The sequence below is a fragment of the Rana temporaria genome, chromosome 3, assembly GCF_905171775.1.
Source record: "Rana temporaria chromosome 3, aRanTem1.1, whole genome shotgun sequence".
Taxonomy (NCBI): Eukaryota; Metazoa; Chordata; class Amphibia; order Anura; family Ranidae; genus Rana; species Rana temporaria.
The window spans coordinates 159,110,911-159,134,282 of record NC_053491.1 but is presented as its reverse complement, the minus strand read 5'-3'; the positions used below and the strand labels follow the sequence as shown (position 1 = coordinate 159,134,282).

The 23,372-nt window shown below is 45.5% G+C and overlaps 1 protein-coding gene across 1 annotated transcript in view; it reads right to left on the bottom strand.

The window, feature by feature from the left end:
* Window positions 1–23,372, bottom strand: part of IQUB (IQ motif and ubiquitin domain containing) — a 90,393-nt gene that overhangs the window by 44,957 nt on the left and 22,064 nt on the right. The window contains exons 3-7 of the mRNA XM_040343714.1: window positions 19,248–19,382; window positions 15,907–16,074; window positions 11,920–12,095; window positions 7,792–7,947; window positions 5,213–5,423 (exon numbers count right to left, since the gene is read on the bottom strand). Coding sequence (XP_040199648.1) covers window positions 5,213–5,423; window positions 7,792–7,947; window positions 11,920–12,095; window positions 15,907–16,074; window positions 19,248–19,382 — 846 coding nt within the window. The remainder of the gene's footprint in view (window positions 1–5,212; window positions 5,424–7,791; window positions 7,948–11,919; window positions 12,096–15,906; window positions 16,075–19,247; window positions 19,383–23,372) is intronic.

The window sequence follows — 23,372 nt, the reverse complement described above, 5'->3', positions numbered from 1 at the left end:
TCTTATACAGAACTGTGGGAGAGAGGGTTTGGGCCAGGACAACCTTAATTAGATGCAATGTTAATTGGCAGACCCCAAGACTTCTAGAGGGCAGACAGCAATGCAGGGAAAGGTATCTAGCCAGACACCACATCTGCACAGGAACGCTGTCTCCTATAGCAACAGTCTAGTAACAATTTCACTTCTTCTACAGTCTCCTATTGTAGAACTTCACTGAGCCCTCAGTCTTTCACTAGACTTACTGATCCACTGCCACCGGATCCCCTGAACTCTTCCAGTTGAGCACTTGGCACCTTCCTCAAGCATCTCCCCCACTTCACCACTGGGTCCCTGGCTTGGCACTCACAGATACTCCTTAAACTTCATCCTTGATAAAACGTTAGGTCCCTGGCTTGGCACTCCACAAGCATCACCTCTGCTGTCCTTCTGGGTCCCTGACTTGGCACTTGTTGAAGTTTTCCCACTTCTTCACCGTCCCTGCCTGGAGAGAAGTCTGCTCTGGTATTGTCCTTAGCTTACTCACAGTGGTCTCTGTTAAAGCGGAGCTCCACCCTAAAGTGGAACTCACGCTGATCTGAACCCTCCCCCCCTCCGGTGTCACATTTGACACCATTCAGGGGGAGGGGGGTGCAGATACCTGTCTAAAGACAGGTATTTGCACCCACCAGGGCCGGTACTAGGCAGGGGCGGGGCGGGCAGCTGCCCTGAGCGCAATGATTTAGTGCAGGAGGAGGGCGCAGTTTGCCTGGTACAATCATGTCCACCACAGAACAGGCTGCAGAATGTAACACAGCAGACAGAGAGCGGCTGTGTCCCTGCATGTAAGCTCGATCGTAGCGCCCGCCCCCTGTCTGCACTGTGTGCACTATACCAGTACATGTGAGTGATAGAGTGGAGCATCGGCTATCAGTGCTTTCCCTCTCCTAAACAGCGTCTTCTCTCCCCCCTCTCCACTCATCTCTATCACTCCTACTTTCACTTTCACAATGTCCCGGTGTCCAAGGGACCTCACCAGCTCTGCCCCCCTAATCTCATAAATGTTATCTCTCTCTTGGAGCCCATTCCTCCTCTTTGTAGTGCCCCCTCCTCCTGTGTCCTTTTCCTTGGACCCCCTCCTGTCTAGCTGATCAGCCAAGCTGACTGATGTCTCTGTGCTGCTGGGCTGTCACTCACTATTCAGCAAACAGGTAACTAACATACTTTCATGCTTCATATCACTGTTAAAGGGGCTGTAAACCTTCATGTTTTTTTCACCTTAATGCATCCTATGCATTAAGGTGAAAAAACTTTTGTCACTGACCAGCCCCCAGCCCCGTGTTTTACTGACCTGAGCCCGTTTGTTCCCGTGCCGGAGACACGCAAATGCTCTCTAGCCGGGGGTCTCGGCTCTTCATTGGATAGATTGATAGCAGCGCAGCCATTGGCTCCTGCTGCTGTCAATCAAATCCAATGATGCGGACGCCGGGGGTGGGGCTGAGTCTGGCACTCTGTGTTTATGCACGCAAATGCTGGACTCAGGAGCGCGCACGCTTGGTAAACCCCCAGGGAGAGTGCTTCTCCTAGGGGATTTTCCGATGCGAGAAGGAGCCGCGAGCGGCGTTGACGGCGATCAGGGTCACTCTGTGCAAAACTAACTGCATAGGTGTTGTGTGTATCCCCATGCCAGTACCCCATTCTTATCTACTGGGACATGAGGCTGCATGGACACAGCCACCGTATCCTAACATGACATACAGGTGCAGGTCCCAATAGAAGTGAATGATACGCTGGCACAGGGATGCACACAATGTCTGTACATCCCCTTGCTGATAAAAGAGAGCTCTGCACAGGACACACATGTCTGCACCACCTTAGTTGTGTGGATGGGGGGGATCTGCTCAGTTTTCTGTGATCGGACATAGGCCGATAAAAAAAATATATATACGGATTCATTTATGGGCAGCCTCCAGCTTACAATACACTATACAATCTGATTGTACAATATCTTTTGGATCTACCACCAACTATGTAGTACAAAGGCCTGACTGATTGGATACTAGTTAAATTAATTGTTTAGGTTTGTCCATATATTACAATATTTTGGCAAATCTAACAGAGATTGCGTAGAGATTGTACAATCAGATTGTATAGTGTATGCTCACCTACAGAATAGTGTTCTTGTGCATGAGTAATAACAATGACAAATGTTTTCATGTTTTCCCTGTTATCTTTATTCTCATCTTTGCAGATTTGTTTTCCTAGGAGCTTTGTCTTTGAGTCCATTAAACACCCGGACACATTGTCTAAAGATGGGTACACACTGGGGTTGCGCCAATACCTGTTTTCCACTGGCAATTACGAGTACCAATACTTGTGCTCAAGTACTCACTGATACCAGTAACTGATACCTTTTGTGGCGAGATATGAGCCTATACAAAATTAATGGGTTCATATCATACTGCAAAGAATCGCATGTGATTTGAACAGGATTTCCTGCACCACTCCTGTGTGAACCCAGGCTGAAGTCACTATGACAAGGCATGGGATTCGGACAGGAATCGCACCGTATTCCTGTTCATATCACATGCAATTCTTTGCAGTGGAATATGAGCCCATTCATTATGTATGAGCTCAAATCACACTGCAAAATATTGTTTTTAGGTATCGAAGCATTTACATGAGTACAAGTACTTGTGCAAATGCTTAGTGTCAGCAGCGATAGCGGTATCAGTACAACCCTAGTACACGCTATTTTTTTCCAGCAGGCTGAACAGATTCCTGCCTTCACTCAAACAAGATGGATGGAGGAATCCCCCTTTTTTGCTTTAGTACTCTGACAGCAGGACTCCTCCACTGTCAGAATACAATGATCAGAGCTGCCCATACATCGAAAGAGGTTTTTGAGCAAGACCAAGATCAGGTTTAGTTCGTTCTAGCGCATCATTTATAATCTTCAGAAATCACCCTCGGGCAGCCAAGTTACTCATTATTGGCTGCGAACCCCATCAAAGCAAAGCGGTGTACTTTGTGATCATTGTGATGACCAATCACAAATTTAAATAGAAATAATGGTGCACTCCGCAACCATTACATATGTTTTTTTATGCTGTTTCTACCTCCACCCCCTGCTCTGCGGGGGGGGGATGGGCGCATTTTGGCATCCCCGCCCTGGGCACTGAAATACCTTGTCCCACCACTGGCACCCACTTCCGGCCACACAGTTTCGGGTTTTCTGCGGGCAGATTGTCACCTCCCGTTGTGCTCTGGGAACACTCGGCTCCCAGAGCACAGCGGGAGCCAATCAGCGGCGCAGCGCAACTCGCGCATGCGCCGTAGGGAACCGGGTAGTGAAGCCGGAGCGCTTCACTTCCTGGTTCCCTCACTGAGGATGGCGGGGGGAGCAGCAGAGTGACGAGCGATCACTCGTCCTCTGCTGCGGACGGCGCTGGACTCCAGGACAGGTAAGTGTCCTAATATTAAAAGTCAGCAGCTGCAGTATTTGTAGCTGCTGGCTTTTAATATTTTTTTTTAATGGTCCCTTAGTGGCGACATCTTTCCTTCTACCTCTGACCACAACTGCTTCCCCCGGACAGTGAAACCGTTACTTTTGGTTGGATTGCAAGCCGCAGTCCCAACCCTACGCTGCTCTCTTGCTTCTGGATAGGCCCTCAGACAGCCTAGCAGCCAGATGTCCCCGGGATAGGCCCAAGGCTTATGGCCTAGCAACCCAGGGCATAACAACACACGTCCACCCAGACAGCTATCCAGGTGGCACAGAACCCCGATCACCTGACTCCACCCAAATAAATAGGCTCTCCTAGCAGGCCAAGGGACCCAAGAAAATCCCTGCCCATTGTCTGAGATACCCCATTCATTCCTAATCTGTCCTTGCAATGCCCTTGTCTAATCTAATGTCACCAGATACCCAGCCATCTAGCAACAAAAGAGAGAAGTGCAGCAACTCCAGAATTAGGGTGATATTAATTGACTTTCAAACAATTAGCCAAGGCAACTATCACTTGGCAGATACATTTAATAGCCACCCTGCCTAAACATCAGGGTACAATCAACACATTCTGCAGTTCTGACATATGTCTATGAATGCAGCACAGACTGTTCACCTATATGGTAAATACAGACTATCATGCGTGGTGCGCCTACAGTGCTCAGCATTGTTGTTTGTACATGGAAGCAGTAGGTCTCAGCAAATCCACGGGGGGGAAATATGATATTTAAGAATCATTTAAAACCCACTTGAGGTTTCCATCTCCCCAATTAGAAAAGCAATATTCCAATTGGGTAAGTCTTGTTGTCGCAGGAAAAATCGTAATTTGGATGAGGATTATACATCTCAAAGTCATTATAGCAAAGTTTCTGGGCAAAGGCTATACTCAGGAGATGGAAGATGAAGCATACCAAGAATATATTGTACCACACCCAAGACACATAGACATAACAGGTGAGCATCCTTTTCCAGATATTGTTTTAATTTAATTCATTACATTTAATTATTATTATTGACATATGTAGGATATTATCAAAAAAACATTGGTCCACTTTATTAGAAGACCAAACTTGGCCCTGTCTCTTAAACGCACCACCTCTAAACTGCAATCTAAAGACCTATACAGCTTCTTTGATAATCTAGTCCCTACAAGGTCTTTGCAAGTGAATCATTTCTCTTTTTCTGCACTGGTAGGTCCCTACCTACCAGTGCAGAAAAAGAAAATGCTTCACTTAAAAATATATTCTACATGGGCAGAAGACATTCTTAGGAAAAAATGGCAAAATATATCTGCTTTCTATAATTGTCATACAAATGTTGTTATTTGTTGCCTTTTGTGCCCATGTGGTTTATTATAAGTTGGGTGTAACATCAAGGCCTTTAGGAGCAGGTTTGAGGAGCACCATTGGTTCATATACACTGAATTATAGGTTGCTCCCTATTTATGGCGGTGAATGTACAAAGTTTTTAGCCAAAGGTGAAAATTATTCACAAATCCTGGGGATTTGTTGGGAACGCATGGCAGCAGTGAACCCATACCTCTTCCATAGGCAGAAGACAAAATTTGAAGTGAGGGCCGAGGTCTCTCTGGAAATTCCAGGACATCTTGGTAATGTTTTTTTCCAAGGAGGACCTAAGGTTTACTAGGTTAAATGATACTGACCATGAAGTATATTTAGAGTGACAGTTCTAGGGTGATGTTACACTCACTCAGTACATTATACTTACACTCAAGAGCATGGTAGAGTAACTCAAAATCTTCCTTCGTCTTCGGATTCATTCGACGTTCATAATCTTTTCTCAGCCTTTCTTCTCGCTCTTTCTTCTTTCGCAATTCTTCCCTTTCTTCCCATTGCAGTCTCAGCAATTTATCCTCTCTAAGCTGCTCCACCACTTTTTTGGCATGAAATCGTCGAAAGTAAGTTTGTATTACTATCACCTGAATGACAAGGATTGTCACACATTAGTTGCCAAAAAAACTGAAAAAACAGACCAAACAGCACAACTTTTATTTTTTGTCTGTTCCCTACTACATATTGTGCTGCATGTGCTCTTTACACAGAACCCCTCTTACACCCCACCCCCATCCTTCCTTTCCAGTGCAAGCCAGGTTATGGACAGTGGTGTAGCATCTGAGTAAAACAGGGTGGTCTTAGGCAGTAGATGACCAAAACTCTGAATCATGGCTGGTTTCTATACTTTGGTTTCAACATCCTTCATCATTCTTCACACCTCAGTCTTGTGCATGCACTATATAATCTTTGTATATATATATATATATATATATATATATATATATATATATATATATATATATATATATATATATATATATTTATTTATTTATTTTTTATTATTATTATTTTTATTTATTTTTTTACAGTTGTCATTTGGCAAAATCAATTTATAAAGATGAGATTTCATTGCTCTCCCTACTTGTGTGTCTGAGGTGGTGGTCTGTAGTCTTTAATTAACAAAGAGCATTTGTGGGCTAGCATAAGTCACACAAGACTTGAAAACCTTTCCGGAATCAATATGAAATTGCAGAGCAATGATTGGGCAACTGGCTTTCCAAGAAAATATGTGTATCTTTCTATCTACTGTAGGTCTATTACTAGGACCATAAGCTCTGGATTTTGCATGGTATGTACACTAAACTACTGCTATATAAAGTTAGCTTTACAAACAGAGGTGTATCTAGTGAAAATGGCACCTATGGCAAGCAATGAAACTGCACCCCTGTCAAAACATTTGAAACCCATCTTTCAGATAACCTTAACAAAAAAGGCACTGATGAGCTGCACTTATGGGCATTAATAAGTGACACTGGCACTGACAAGTGGCACTGATGAACTGCACTGATAGGTGGCACCGAGAGGTGACACTGGCACTGACAGGTGGCACTGATCAGCTGCACTGATAGGTGGAACTGATAGGTGACACTGGTACTGATGAGCTGCACTAATGAGCACTGGTAGTGATAGGCCTAGGAGGTACTGACAGCCCCCCGCCCACCCGCCCTCACGTTTAAACAGGTAACCCACTTGAGCCAGAGCCAGTACACTGAGCTGCACTTATCTTTCCGACTTCCTCAGCCCCATGCAGAGGCAGAGCTTACTTGTTCCTGTACTTGTACGGCGCTTCCTACTCCTTGCTGGCAGCAGTGCCGCCCCCACACTTCTTTCCCACTAGTCTCTTGGGCCGGTGCCGGCCTCTGGATGACATCTCATGCCCCCCGGGACTTCAAGGGGAGAAGCGCGCTCAGCTTCAGCGCACTAGTACAGAAGCTATGCAGCGTTCTCTGCAAGGCAATGTACGTAGCAGCTGCCGCCGAGGGGCGGCTCACTTTCTTTGGCCAATAATTCAGCTGTCTGGCAAAACTGCAAGGCAATGTAGCGGCTGGCGGCCAGCCGGTAATTGTGTGTAGAATTTCTGTATTGGGCCGATATTATGGTAGGGGCCTGGAGCTGCAGTCCAATAACCCTACGTTAATCTGGCTCTGGGAAGAAAAGACCCAGGTAAGTCAGTGCGTTGCTGCCCAGCCACTCACGAGCGCCCCCTTCATATAGCGCCTGGAACACTTTCCATATGTGCCATACCCTGGATATGCCACTGTTTACAAAATATTGTTAATGCCCAGCAGCAATGTGACAAGGACTGTTAATACGCTACGTGCTTTATTGTTAGGGCCTCTCTATGGTAAACAAATTGATCAAAGGTCAAAGAAATTGGAACGCCTTAAAAAAAACAGCACATTTTGTAGTTACCGTATTTATCGGCGTATATCGCACACTTTTTTGAAAATCAGGGCAAAATCGTGGGTGCGCGATATACGCCGATACCCGCTTCCCGCGCTGTGTTTGAATGCCTGCGCCGACATATACCGAGCGCAGTACACTCGGGTACATTCGGCCAGGCTCGGCTTCACTCGTAGTCACGCTCTGTGACGTTTATGCGTGAGAAGCCGAGCCTGGCCGAAAATACCCGAGTGTACTGCGCTCGGTATACGTCGGCGGAGGCTTCAAACTGAGCGCGTGAAGCAGGGATTCGACATGAAGAAAGCGCGGGAGAAGCCGGGAGGACACCACCGAGGCCGTAGATGGACGCCGGGCCGGACGAGGCCGCAGATGGACGCCGGGCAAGACACCAAAACTGTAAGTAGTAAAATGTAATTTTTTTTTTTTTTTACAGGATTTTAGGGTCAAAATTAGGGGTGCGCGCTATACGCCGGAGCGCGCAATACCCCGATAAATACGGTAATTTTAATGGCACAGGCATAGCACACAAACACACATTCAATCACTTACTGCTCTCAGTCTTCTGGCATGATACTCATCTGCTGTAACATATTTTGAGGGCTGCAAGAGTTTGTCAGTAATATTTGATACATAGTGACCTATTTTTGTCATTTGTGTGGCCATTGTATTCCTTGACTGCTGAGTCTTGTTCTTTTGAAACACAGTCTGTAGAGAAAATAAAAAAAATTATTAGAGAAACTGAGCACAAATACCGTTGAATCTACAGGTGGCTTCAAAAATGCTGAACCATAGACCACGGTTTGGTTGTTTAGTGGCCCAAAATGTAATGTTCTCAAAAGATGACTACAAAGGTTTTGGATTAATTTTCTTCTGATGTATTTGTACTATTTAAAGCAGAGGTCTGCCCACATACTGCAGCTGCTGACTTTTAATAATAGGACACTTACCTGTCCTGGAGTCCAGCAATGTTGGTACCGCAGCTGATGTTTCCATCAACTGTCGGGTGCTGGCGCCGCCATTGTCGATAAGGGAACCTGGTAGTGAAGCATTACACCTTCACACCAGGTCCCTACTGCGCATGCTTGAGGCACTGCTGCACTCTCCTACTGGCCCAGAGGCGGGGGAAGGAGCCGAGCTGCTAATGTAATTTGATGCGGCCGGTCTCCCGGAATTGGGGATAGGGGGGGAGACAAATGAGCGGAAGTTCCAGTTTTGGAGGGAACTCCTCTTTAAATTACATCTTTGTTTAACTGCTTGCTGACTACCTCACATAGGAGTACATCAGCAGATCAGCTCTCCTGCGCCGGATCACATACCTAGCACGTGATCCAGCACTTCTGGTTAGGGGGCGTGCACACGTGTGTCACGGCTGTGCTGTGATCAGACACAGCAGAAGCTGATCAGTAAGTGCTGGCCAATGGATGTCTGCCCACACCCACTGATCAGACACAGAGGCGGGAGCTCTGTTCTGTCAGCAGGGATGTGGTGGATTTTGTTTCGCTGCAAAGCACATCCCTTAGTAAAAACAGCACATGGTAAACACACAAACACTGGTTAGGCACACATTTTACCCTTTGAGCGCCCTGTTTTTACAGGATGGACATGGATGGGAAGGACTCCTGCCAGCAGGACCTCCTAGCCCTTAAAGTGGAGTACCATCCAAAAAAAATCCTTGCCTCCTTACATGCCACATTTGGCATGTAATTTTTTTTTGGGGGGGGGCTGGGTACCTAGTTTTGACAGGTACCCATTTCCCACTTCTGGCTGGCCACCTAGGCGACTCCTCCTCTCTCCCTCCTTGCAATCTCCTGGGACATGTCACAAGTCCCAGAAGATTGCCTAGCCACTGAGAACGCACAGCGCGACTTGGGCATGCGCACCCGGCTGTGAAGCCGCAAGTTGTGCCGGGTGCCCACACTTGCAATGATAGCGCCGCAGAGAGGAGAGGAGCGAGGCTTCGGGCAGCCGCATTGCTGGACCGTGGGACAGATGAGTGTCTGTTTATTAAAAGTCGGCAGCTACATTTTTTGTAGCTGCTGACTTTTAATAAACTTAAAAATGAGTGGAACTTCGCTTAAAATCTCCTTTGTATATACCCATGCACCTCTTTCCAATTCCTCATCACATCTCCTCTCTTTCAAACTTCTCCTTCTTAGACCACTTTTTCTCTTTCTCTGTCATATATACCTAATCAATTTTCTATCTAGCATAGCAGGAGTACTTCATTGGCTATAATAGCATGTCTCCCGCTTCTGCGCCACCCCGTCATACTCCCACCTAGCCTTCACGTTAACAAGGTGCACTTTCCTCTCCAGGAGTAGGATGTTTAATGCCGTTTTACTTTGTATTTACCCTTTAGGCCCCGTACACACGACCGAACATGTCTGCTGAAACTGGTCCGCGGACCAGTTTCAGCAGACATGTTCGGTCGCGTGTAGGCCCGAGCGGACAGGATTCCAGCGTACATTTGCCTGCCGGGCCTTTTTCCAGCGGGCAAATATTTCCAAACTTGTTTAGAAACAGCCCGCTGGAATCCTGTCCGCTCGGACATGTTCGGTCGTCTGTACAGACCTACCGTACATGTCCGAGCGCCCGCCATCCCTCGCATGCGTCAAATGACTTTGACGCATGAGTGAAAGCATTAAACTGGCAGGGCCGCCCACGTCGCCGCGTCATCGTCGCGGCGACGGCGCGGCCACGCCCCGCGTAAACAATTTGGTGAGTACAGCCATCATACAGAAATCCCCGGGCAGACATGTACGGTGAAAACGGTCCGGCGGACCGGTTTCATCGTACATGTTTGCTCGTCTGTACGCGGCCTTAGACAAGGCTCTTCATCCTTCTTTCTTGTTTTATATAAAAAGGCTTCAGGAATACACTCCTATAGTATAATACAGAGCCTCACAATTGAATTTGCAGTATCCCCTGGGCATACTGTTAGTCTATAACAATTTATGTACATGCATGTATATATGTGGTTTGTTGGATGATTTCTAGAGACAGATCAACACATCCACATCCCTAATAGAGTTTAAAAAAGAGAATTTGGAGAAAGACACCGCTCCCTCTTAGGGTGATGGGATTTTATTGGGTGTGTTAATGTCTGTCACCGAGGTAAGCACAGTCATGAGGAATTTAATAAAGTTAAAGATGTATTACAAAATTCTGATTAAAATTACAGTCCACTAATAACATTGGTCACGTAGGTGTTGACCATGATTGATACTTAATGCAAAAAATACAAACAGATGCAGAGAAGCCGAAACGTTTCGCAGACTTCTGCCTGTTAAGGGCAGCTCGGCATTGTGGCATTGATGTCTAAAACAACCATAGCATCATAGCAGGAATGTTGATAGCCCCCGTGGTCATGCGGTGGTGCAAGTTAGAAACACCAACCTGGTCTATTGGACGTTGGACCGTGTTTGAAGCAAGATATTATCGAACTAAAAATGGCCTAAAACAAAAAAATTCTGTTTGGATGCTAGACCGGCGATTGCACGTTGTGTATAGCCGCTTCAAAGTAGTGACGCTACAAGGTGTGTGTTTCGGTGAATATGTATAACGTATAATATGTATAATGAGAGTTTATTTTCTCTTTATCTCTCTACTTTGCAGATATACATTTTATTTTCCTTACCCCTTTTTTATGTTGTAATTCTGGTCTTGCAACTATATAATTACAATGTACAAACGACATTTCTTTGTATTGTGCACAAAATATATTTCCAATAAAATATGTTTTGAATAAAAAAAAAAAAGCTTTCATACGGTGTATTTTAAACGTCAAGCATCGCCCGCTGTGCCCATTGTATTTTGACAGCCGGCTGTCAAAATACCCAAACAGTGCCTGCATCTGACTGTATGCAGAATCTGTTCAGCCAACAATTTTCTGCCCAGCTCCTTTGAATTTTCAATTGACTGATGTCTGGCTGCCCCGTCAAACATCTCCAGAACTACATCCTACAATTGAAGGATCGGTGGTGGAAAATTGATGGCTACATGAATGATCGAAGGGACATGTTTACCCTAAAACGGTAGGTGTTTTAGTCAGAGAGTTGTTATTGTTTAAAACTGCAGAGTAATTTATTGGAAGGTATTTTTCCCGAGGAGTACGTAACTTAAAATGCTCAGGGAATTGTGATTATCTTGTGATTTCACAGATTTATTATAATAATAATATATATATATATATATATATATATATATATATATATATATAAAATAAAAGAAATAAAAAAACATATAAAAAAAAAAAATTTATATGAAAAAGGGGGTTGTCATCTGGGGCCCTGGGGATCTCCGGGCCCCTGGGGACCTCCAGACCCCTAAAAAAAAAATGGCCCTTTAATAAAAAATAAATATATATTAAAAAAAAAGGGGGGGGTTGCCATCCGGGGCCCTGGGGACCTCCGGACTCCTTACAGGTGTACTGCCTGTACCCCCCTGATGGCGGCCCTGCTTGTGAACACTGGACCTTTAAAAAGAGAAAGTCAAACACACTTTCCTGTTTGCAATACTTCCAAGGTCAATTATGTAGCGACCAACAGATGGGCATTTTGGGATGTGCCTATGCAGGATGAGCTCATGAAAATCAGTATACCATGTCATTTATATCAATTTATAGAATCCCAGCCCCAGGTAGAACACAAGAAGCTGATGTAAATCTTAGCAACATACCTGGGTGTCTCTACAGAATACTTCAACTCCTTTGTCTGGTCTTTTTTTTGGCACAGTTTGTGTTCCAGCATGATAGTACACCACTCCTGTCAACTTATGTCGATATCCACCCAGATATGGTTTGCGGTAGTTTAATCTTTCAATTTCCACTGCTATATCCTGATACACATCGTCTCCTAATAAAAAGAATAAGTGTTAAATTAAAAAAAATACAGTTTTTGAGTTTTTATTAATGGCTGGTATGGTGCCATTATATCAAAAATGCTTGGATTGTGGAATTTCAGGCAACAGCTTATACTGTATTAGGCTTATACTGTATGCTACCATTTTAAATGTTTTTTTTATTCAGTTTTTTTTTATTTTATTGTACCCTTACTTACCCAATCAAGCCTCAATTTCATATATTAATTAGTCTGAGTAAAAAAAAATTAAGTCATTGGATCAGCATGGCAGCCAGATAACTGGTATTTTTAAACAGGAAGGTAAACAATGGCAGCCTCCATACTTCTTTCTTGCAGGTTTTCCTTACTCTTAAAGGGGAGTTCCAGCCATTTGTATGTTTATTAAAAGTCAGCAGCAACAAAAAGTGTAGCTGCTGGCTTTTAATAAACAGGCACTTACCTGCTCCAGCGCTCCAGCGACGCGCCGGCCGGGGCTCCGCTCCTCTCCCCCCCTCCCCGGCCGGCGTCTTCATCTTCAGTGTGGGCACCCGGCCGTGACAGCTTTCGGCTTCACGGCCGGGCACCCACTGCGCATGCGCGAGCGCGAGCGGCGCGGCACTGCGCATGCGCGAGCGGCGCGGCCCGGCGCCGCGCCCTGTAATTGGCCAGGAGATCGCCTAGGACCTGTGACGTGTCCTAGGCGATCGCCTACAGCAGCCACTTCCTGAAGGCGACTAAGCTTAGTCACCTACAGGAAGGAGGAAGTGGGACAGGAAGTCCCACTCGTGCTGAAGCCCCCACTCCCCCCCCAAAAAAATTACATGCCAAATGTGGCATGTAAGGGGGAGAGGAGTGGGATAAGAGGAAGTTCCAAATTTGGGTGGAACTCCTCTTTAAGCCTCGTACACACGGTCGGACATCCGACAAACTTTCCCTTGGATTTTTGTCCGAAGTGAGTTGTCCGGTTGCTCTGACTTTTCTGCAAACTTTTCTAAAACTTTACCAACATCACGTGTCTTTTCTGCTATTTTCTGCTCTTTATCGCCACCCTTTGGTTAACTTCTGCTATTGTTGGTTGATTTTAACATTGGTTCTGGGCATGCGTGCTGTACACACGGTCGGACTAGGCACCATCGGATTTTTGTTGTCGTAAAGTTTGTCCGTTTGCAGACCAAACTTTTTGTCCGACGAAGCCCGAAAAAGTTGGTCCGATGGAGCGTACACACGGTCGGACAAATGTGAAAACTTTCAGATTTTGAAGTTTGTTGGACGAAAGTCCGACCGTGTGTACGGGCCTTAGGTGAAGAGTTTTTAAAAGGTTGTCCTAAACGTTAAAAGTGGTGGAAATTCTTATGCCGCGTACACACGATCATTTTTCGGCATGAAAAAAAATGACGTTTATCGGCATGTAGAAAAAACGAAGTTTGTCCAACTTCATCATTAAAACGACATTGCCCACACACCATCGTTTTTAAAAAATGCTCTAGCAAAGCGCAATGACGTACAACACGTACGACGGCACCATAAAGGGGAAGTTCCATGTGGATGACGCCACCCTTGGGCTGCTTTAGCTGATTCCGTGTTAGTAAAAGACGATTCACGCTTTTCTGTCTGTTACAGCGTGATGAATGTGCTTACTCCATTATGAACGCTAGTTTTACCAGAACGAGCGCTCCCGTCTCATAACTTGCTTCTGAGCATGCGCGGGTTTTTACTGTCGTTTTAGCCTGCACACGATAATTTTTTACAACCCGAAAAACTACATTGTTTAAAACATCGTTAAAAAATGCAGCATGTTCGGGAAAAAAAATTGTCGTTTTACAGAACCCGAAAAATAATGTGAAGCCCACACACGATCATTTTAAATGACATTTTTTAAAAACAACGTTTTTTTTATGCCGAAAAATGATCGTGTGTACGCGGCATTAGGCCTCATGCACATTGGATGTTTTTACAGCAGCTGTTTTTGGCTGTAGACATTTTTTTCTACAGTCATTAAACTCTCCATCATGTTATCTTATGTGTCCATGCACACAGACTGTAGGTTGTTATCAGCAGTTTTGGGTGGTGGCGCTTTTGAGCAGTAAAAAATGCTCTAACGCTGATAAACGTCGATAAACACTAAAAAATGCAGCTCATCAGCGTTTTTTTGGAGGTTTTTTGATTCATTTAAAAAAAAATGTATAAAAAATGTGAAAAATGCTAATAAACGCTAAAAATCGCAATTGCAAAAACGTTGAAAAACTGCAAAGCTACTGGCATTTTTATAATGTTATTTTAATGTCCAGTGTGCATTAGGCCTTACAGTTAAGAAAACTGAGAGATGATTGAAGGGAACAGATACCCGCCCCAATCCCCCCCTTTCACACAGCACACAGGAACAGAGCTGAGGCTCTCAATCGAAGGCTGTGTGCTGGAGATCCCTCTCCTGTCACCCTTTTTCTCTTGCTATCAGGAAAACCTTTCAGAAGTGACTGATAGCTGAGGAACAAAGCAGCAGCAGACAGAAATTACACTTAGTGCTCTGGATTGATGCAAGTACAAACTATAGAGGGATATGCTTTGTTCATATTTCATGTCAGAGCTTTACAATCACTTAAATTTTACGTTAACATAGCTTCAGATGATGAATAAATGCGTCAAATGGCCTGTTTAATAGATCACTGAGGCAGGGGTAAGTTACAAATGAAATGAGATCACCTTTTTGGAATACTGGTAAAGCAGAAAAACTTGGTTGCTGTCACCACTTGGGTTGGCGTTTTAGAGGGGGGACACAGTTATTTCAGACATCCCTTGGGAAGCAAACTCTCTGTACTGAAGGAATAAAAGCTGAAATCAGCATGGCACTACACACTTGCTGTATTGGGCTGCTATCATTTAAGGCAGGGGCCTCCAAACGTTCTAAACAAAGGGCCAGTTTATTATCCTTTTAACTTTGAGGGGGCTGGACTGTGGCCAGTGTGGGTGGAAAATGCCCTGGCTTCAATGGGAGTAAGGAATGGCCCATCATTGGTATCAGTGGGAGGAATATTGCCCCATTGTTGATATTAGGGGAAGAATAGTGTCCCATTATTGAGGTCAGTGGTTGGATTAGTACCCTATTGTTGGTATCAGTGACAGGAGTTATGCCCAATTGCTGGTGTAGAAAGAATAGTGCCTAGTATTAGTGGGAGGCATTGTACCCCAAGGGCCTGATAAAGGCAAGTAAAGGGCCACATCCGGTCCCCGGGCCGCAGTTTGGAGACCACGAATTTAAGGGATGGGATCACCACTTTGTATGTCAACGACTTAAAGTGGATGTAAACCCTCCATACACCCAGTGAAGTGAACAGCCTCAGATGATACACAAAGATTAACCAAATCTCCCTACATAGGTTTCACATGTATATGTCTTCACAATTATATACTGTTTACAATGTTCAGATCGTGTTAGGAAATGTTCTCTTTCTGTTTAACACAGAGTGTGATGTCTGGGCATACAGCTAAGATATCTAAAATTGCTGATTGGAGGAAAGGCACACACCCCCTCTCAGCATAGGTAGAGACTCTCAGAGGTGTTTTGTAACAGGGCCAGCTCCCTGCTAATCTATTTTAGCAACCTCCCCTGACAGAAATGTCAGACTGCTTTTATCTGATATGTCAGAGAGTTCTCAGGCTGATAACAAAGGAACAGGTCAGGAGAGAGCTATGGGACTTAGCTCTTTGAAGAGAGATAACAAAATACTGCAGATATATGTGCCCAGCTCAAATTGAATGAATTGGGTTTACATCCACTTTAAATATAAGCAAGGCAGGTTCGTCATAAGTATTTTAAATGCTGTCAAACCTGTTTGTACCCGGACAGTTATCACATCTGGCATGCTGTATTCATGCTGAAATTTCACAGCTTTGACTGGATGGTTTTCAGGATCCAAGGACTGCATATCCAGCTGGATAGTTCCATTGGGTGTGATGCCAAGATCTACTAAAGTCTCATGGTCTTCCACTGCCCGGCCTGTAGTAAGAAACAAACAAAGTATACTTCCAGGGCTATGACATGAAGGCAAATTACAGTAAATGCTGAACTATTATAGTGTGACACAGACATCTAATAACATATAAACACTTATGTATATGTATATTCATTTCAATTACCCACTCATGTGAAGACGAAATAAAGAAACATGAATTTGCTTTTAAATGGTTGGATAATTTAAGTGAAAATTCCCACAATTAAACCCCCATTCACATTGGAGCGACTTGTCATGCGATTTGACAGGTCAAATTGAGACTCCCGTACGAGGCCTCACTGTATTATCAGGAGATTGGGGACAGTGGAAGAAGGGGAAGATCAGAGAAGACAGGATCGAACAGCCTTTTTACACAGTGCAGAGGATTAACCCCTTAGGTTCCACAGTGAGGCTTTTCAGACTTCTTGTGATTAAGGGGCTGTCTGGTGAGTGTTTAGTGTGCACATCAGCCACTGGGTGCTACGGCATGAATAATAATCTCTCAGGTGGATTCATCTATGAACTTCACTATATAAACTTTTCAGACACAAATAATTTCTTGCACTATTTTGCCGATGGTAATCACAGACTTTAGAAGTGTGTGATTTATTTTGTATACATATTATCATTTAATTAGTTTGTGTTTTTGTATGACATATCTCAGAATATAGGTTCATATATATTTTTTCCACGGGGGGCGGAAGTGACGTCAATGGTTCGAATAGCCGGAAATGCATCAACGTGTTTCACTCCTCCCCCAGGGCATCATCAAGGACATCAAGGGGGAGGGGCGAAATGCGTTGACACATTTCTGGCTATTCGAACCATTGATGTCACTTTCGCCCTCCGTGGAGCGCATGTTGAGTAGCCGCGAACCCGAAGAGTTGTTTCTCTACACTGATGCATGTTTTCTTCTATTGTCTAGTAAGTGGCACCTAGATTGTGCTTATTGCCTTACTATCAGGGAAATAGACACGCTGATGTGCATGCGCGCACAAGGATGCGCGACACCATGGTTGGGCAAGCGCGTGCCAGGATTAGGCAGGCGCGCGCCAGGATTAGGCAGGCGTGCGCCAGGACTAGGCAGCCACGCGGCGCCGTGAATAGGCGCACGCGCATGCAGAATGGAGCACGCCCAGTATGATGATTGCCCGGCCTATTTAAACCCGCTGCTGACACTGGCGCATCGCTGGTGTATCTTCAGCTTGTCCTGCATTCCTGAGTTCCGTGTATCTGATGTTCCTGATCTGTGTACCGACCCGGCTTGCCCTGACCTGATCCTTCTGACCTTCTGGCTTGATCCTTGGCTTGCACCTGACTTCTCTCCGCCTGCTTCCTGCATCTGATCCCGGCCTGGCTACTAGGACTCGTTTATCTTGCTCCCTTAACTTGACTGATTCTGGATTGATTTCCTGTGTTGACCCCTGGCTTGGCTCCCGACTCCGCTATCTAGTCCTGCTTCCTGGACCACCCAAGCACGCCTGTCTCCAGTTCCAGCTTTCCGAAACCCGTGCTTCTGTGGGCACCACACTTGCTGTGTCACCTTCAGTGGTGTGCTGTGCTCAGCCGTAAGGGGAGCCCTCCTAGCATCTCGGCCTTCTACCAAGTTCCTGACACTTACCCTGCAGTACTTCACTATTAGCTTCTCTTTCTGTTTTTGGAGCCTGGTGGATCTGTGCTTCTCTGGCCATCCTCAAGACTCCCTTGTTTGTTTTTGGAGAGTTTAAGAGGAGTTCTTCCCATCCTACCAGATCAATAGATCACAGCGTGTATGACCCACAGACTGCAAAGCTGAGGGTCCATTATGTTTGGTTAGTGGGGTCACAAGAGGCGAGTGTGGCACACAGCACCTGGAATAATCATCGGAGCACTATAGCACTTTATCTGTTTGGAGCACTTAGCACAATACTAGAGACTAGTTTTTTTTATTATTCATTATTTTATTATATATTGAGTGTGTTATACTTGAAGCACTTCAGCACTTTTTGAGCACCTAGGCACATTATACAATAGGGTTGCCACCTGTCTGGGATTCTCCCGGACAGTTTGGGTTTGGAATTATATGTCTGGGTTTCAGACTGCCTGAAACTCTGGGACTCTGTGGACTCTGATGTAGAGAGGCACTCTGTGGACTCTGATGTAAAGAGGGACTCTGTGGACTCTGATGTAAAGAGGGACTCTCGTTATTAACTTCATATGATTAGAAATGTTATTTAATAGCAAAATATATGTATAGATTATACTATAAATAAAAAAATTGGTGTGCGCTGCTAAAGTGTTCGGGTTTGACTTGAAGAAAAGATGGCAACCCTATTATACAAGCATATGTATTTCATCTCTGTGAGCGATGTTTATATGTACCGTATTTATCGCGGTATAACGCGCTCCCGCGTATACCGCGCACCCCCAAAGTTGACCCGAATCCTGTGGAAAAAAACTTTTTTTTGTACTTACAGTTTTGTTGTCTTGCGCGGCGTCCATCGGCGGCCTCGTCGGGTCCGGCGTTCGTCTGCGGCTTCGGGTGTCCTCTTCGGCGGGTCCGGCGTCCTTCTGCGGCTTCGGGTGTCCTTCTGCAGCTTCGGGTGTCCTTCTGCGGCGGGTCCGGTGTCCTCTTCGGCGGGTCCGGTGTCCTCTTCGGCGGGTCCGGCGTACTTCTGCGGCGTCCTCGCGTCCTCCCTGCTCGTTTCCCGCGCCGAGTTTGAATACTGCGCCGACATATACAGAGCGCAGTACACTCGTGTATTGTCGGCAATGCTCGGCTACCCGCGCTGACGTCCTGTACGTCCAGGACTTGAGCGCGGAAGGTGTCGAGACTGCCCGACTATACCCGAGTGTACTGCGCTCGGTATATGTCGGCGCAGTATTCAAAACTCGGAGCGGGAAAGCGGGTATCGGCGTATACCGCGCACCCACGATTTTGCCCTGATTTTCAGGGCAAAAAAGTGCGCGGTATACGCCGATAAATACGGTACTTTTATATATTTTTACGTACTTTCCACCATTACCTCGTATAACTGTTTCTGGTATTTTGGTATTAGATACAAGGTAACTATTCGGATCTCCCACAGACTTCAAATTATTAAATTGCAAAATAGTCGGATTTGAAATTAAACGCAAGTCTTCATATAAGGGTAATGAACCTACAAAAAAACGTATTTAGTAAGCCTATTTTACATACCTTCAAACATAATGCGTATGACTGTTTCTGGTATTTTCATCTGAGATGCAAAGTCATTTTTAAGGTTTCCCACAGACTTTCCAATGGAAAATGCAACAGTAATGACTTGACCAACAGGAACTAAAATAACCTTAACTAGAATCAAAGAAAATAAGCAAAATTATACATCAGAAGCATTTTCTTTTCAATTACCAATGCACCTTTCTGTTAAATGGTATACTTTGTCAATGTACTTTGATGATTTACAAAATCTTCAGCAAATCAAATGCTGAGAAGCAACACAGGCAATCACTGGCCTTGTTCAGAAAAAGGTGTTAATCCATAGAGAGCAATTCTAATGCTATCAGGTAAACACGGTGAACTTTCTAGTTTTAGCAGAGTCAAAGGGGAGCATCTGTACACTTGGCTCCCAACTGTCCCTAATTTGGAGCAATGTCCCTCTGTCCCTCTTTCCCCCTCATTTGTCCCTCATTTTGGTCTACCATATAGTTGTATATAAATTGCACTTTTTATCTTTCAAAACGTTTTTCCCAATGCTAAACCTTTCATCTAATTTCTAAATTGTTGCATTTGTACATTTTAATATATTTTAAAAGCCAATATAAAGGAATAGTAGTGGTAAAAAAAAGTCCTTGTGGATTTAATTAACCTTTTTTTGTGGTAATTGTCCTTTAACCACTTAACCCCCGGACCATATTGCTGCCCAAAGACCAGAGCACTTTTTGCGATTCGGGACTGCGTCGCTTTAACTGACAATTGCGCGGTCGTGCGACGTGGCTCCCAAACAAAATTGGCGTCCTTTTTTTCCCACAAATAGAGCTTTCTTTTGGTGGTATTTGATCACCTCTGCGGTTTTTATTTTTTGCGTTATAAACAAAAATAGAGCGACAATTTTGAAAAAAAAAAAATATTTTTTACTTTTTGCTATAATAAATATCCCCCAAAAATATATAAAAAAAATATTTTTTCCTCAGTTTAGCCCGATGCGTATTCTTCTACGTATTTTTCATTAAAAAAAATCGCAATAAGCGTTTATTGATTGGTTTGCGCAAAAGTTATAGCGTTTACAAAATAGGGGGTATTTTTATGTAATTTTTATTAATATCTTTTTTTTACTAGTAATGGCGGTGATCAGCGATTTTTTTTCGGTACTGCGACATTATGGCGGACACTTCGGACACTTTTGACACATTTTTGGGACCATTGGCATTTTTATAGCGATCAGTGCTATAAAAATGCATTGGATTACTATAAAAATGCCACTGGCAGTGAAGGGGTTAACACTAGGGGGCGGGGAAGGGGTTAAGTATGTCCCTGGGTGTGTTCTTACTGTGGGGGGGGGTGGCCTCACTAGGGGAAACACTGATCCTCTGTTCATACAGTGTATGAACAGAAGATCAGCATCCCCCCCCCTGACAGGACCGAGAGCTGTGTGTTTACACACACAGCTCCCGTTCCCCGCTCTGTAACTAGCAATCGCGGGTGCCCGGGGGCGATCGCGCCCGCCGGGCACACGCACGGGAGTCGGGGGCGAGCGGGGGGGCGCGCCTCGGGCGGCGCGCACGCGCCCCTAGTGGCCGCTCTAAGAGCCGACGTTATACTACGGGCTCTCGCCCAGGAGAGCCGACCTGCCGCCGTAGAATGACGGCGGCTGGTCGGCTAGTAGTTAAGGCCGCGTACACACGGTCGATCCATCCGATGAGAATGGTCCGACGGACCGTTTTCATGGGTTCACCGCTGAAGTAGTCTGATGGTCTGATGTGCGTACACATCATCGTTCCAAAATCTGATCGGGTCAGAACGCGGTGACAAAAAACACACGACGTGCTGAAAAAAAACGAAGTTCAATGCTTCCAAGCATGCGTCGACTTGATTCTGAGCATGCGCGGGTTTTGAACCGATGCTTTTGTGTACTAACCATCGGTTTGGACCTATCGGTCAGCGGTCCATCAGTTCGATTTTAAAGCAAGTTCTATCATTTTTGTCCGAAGGACAAAAGACTGGTGGGCCATACACATGGTCAGTTTAGACCGATGAAACTGAACTTCAGTCCGTTTTCATCGGTTTGGACCGACCGTGTGTACGTGGCCTAAGGGGGTAGGGAAGGGGGCGTGTCCTATGCCTACATACGCCTACTGCAGTTCTGATCAATTCCCCCTCTTAGTGCTGAAACCAGAAAGTTCCTTGAAATCACAGGCAGGGCTGTGGAGTCGGAGTCGGAGTCGAGGAGTCGGAGTCGGGGGAAATTTTGGGTACCTGGAGTCGGAGCCGGCAAACAATGCACCGACTCCGACTCCTACTAAATTTAGATTGGAATAAAAAAAAAAAAGCAAGTTTAAATGTCCCAATTCACAAAAATTTATAATTAATGACTTCTCTACTGTAAGAATAAAGACCAATGCATGCAGTGCCTCACGTAACCGCAAAACGAACACGTTAAGTGACCGTGAAGAAGCATGCTTTTCATGTGCTTCACTATATGGCACGCAACGCACAATTAGGAGCTGCAATACTTATACTTTCCATAGTGTTGTGTTCTGCTTTTACAGGGAATGCAGCGTCCATGTGTAACCTAGCCTCTCACTGATAAGGGATTAAATAAATATGTTTTTTGCAGGACTAGAGAGTGAGACACTTGTATAAGTGAAGGGAATGGAGGGCCAATAGTTCAAGACTGAAGCTGTAAACCATTGGAAAAACTGCTGTAATTTAGCTAAGGCTATAAAAACTTGTAAACTCCGATTGTGTCATGGTCTTACCTCTTGCTGGCTTCTTTCATCTGACATGTGCTGGCGGCCATATTGGTTTCTGGGCTTCTTATAACTTACCACACACTGCGGCTCCTCCTTCCCACTGGGAGGAGCTGGATGCCTTGCATATATATATAGGAGGTCTGTTGCTTCATTTCCCTGCTTGGTCCTCTTGTATTCACATGCTCCTGAGATTGTGCTGCTGCTCTTGGTTACCGACCCGGCTTCCACGGACTACCCTTCTGGCTCCTGATCCCTGGCTTCGTTCGGACTACCCTTCTGGCTCCTGATCCCTGGCTTTGTTCGGACTATCCTTCTGGCTCCTGATCCCTGGCTCCGGTGGAAGACTCTGCACTGTTTGATCATCCGTTTGGACTTTTACCTTGCTGTTTGGTTTTCAATAAAGCCTTCCTATTTCATTTATCTATTGTTGTACGTCTGATTCATGCTTCCGTGACATTAGGACCAAGCCATGAATTCTGACGGTACAGGGCCACCTTCGCTACCCATGCTGGTTGCCAGATTGGATCAGCAGGATCACCTGCTGGGTCAGTTCGCTCAGGCGTTGCAAACCCTGCATGCACGCACGGCTCATCTCGCTCCCAGTGCCGATAGGCCGGTTGTCGCTCCTGGGTCCGCTCCTACTGCCGCTCCGGTTGTTGCGCCAGAGTCTACCCCGACACCTGTTGTTGCGCCTGCGGTGTTTCAGGGTATGACCGGTTCTACCCCCCTTCCGCAGCGCTTCGGGGGAGAGCCAACTCAGTGCCGAGGTTTCCTCAACCAAGTGGGCATTTATTTCGAGTTGCTGCCACATGCCTTTCCCACTGAGAGATCAAAGGTGGGCTTCTTGATCTCGCTGCTCTCGGACAAGGCCTTGGCCTGGGCAAGCCCCTTATGGGAGAACAACAATCCGGTGGTTGCCGAGTTTTCTGGTTTTGTTGCTTCTCTTCGGAAGGTATTCGATGTACCGGCTCGCTCTGCCTCTGCTGCGAAGCTCCTTATGTCCGTCAAACAGGGTTCACGATCGGTAGCCGAATACGCCATTGAGTTTCGTACCCTGGCAGCAGAGGTGGGCTGGAATAATGAGGCTCTGGTCGCTGCTTTCTCCCATGGTCTCTCGGATGCCTTGAAGGATGAGGTTGCGGCTAAGGACCTACCAGTGGAGCTCGAGGCTCTTATTTCTTTCCTGATTTTGATTGACACCAGACTCAGGGAGAGACCTTCCTTTAAGGAGAGCCTGCGGAGGCCTCCTAACAGATTGGCGCCTACGTTTGCTGTCCCACCCGTGCCTCCCTCTCCTCCCACGCCTCCTGGAGTTGACTTGCCTGGGGGTGAACCCATGCAGCTGGGGTTTGCTCGCCTGTCCGAGGGGGAG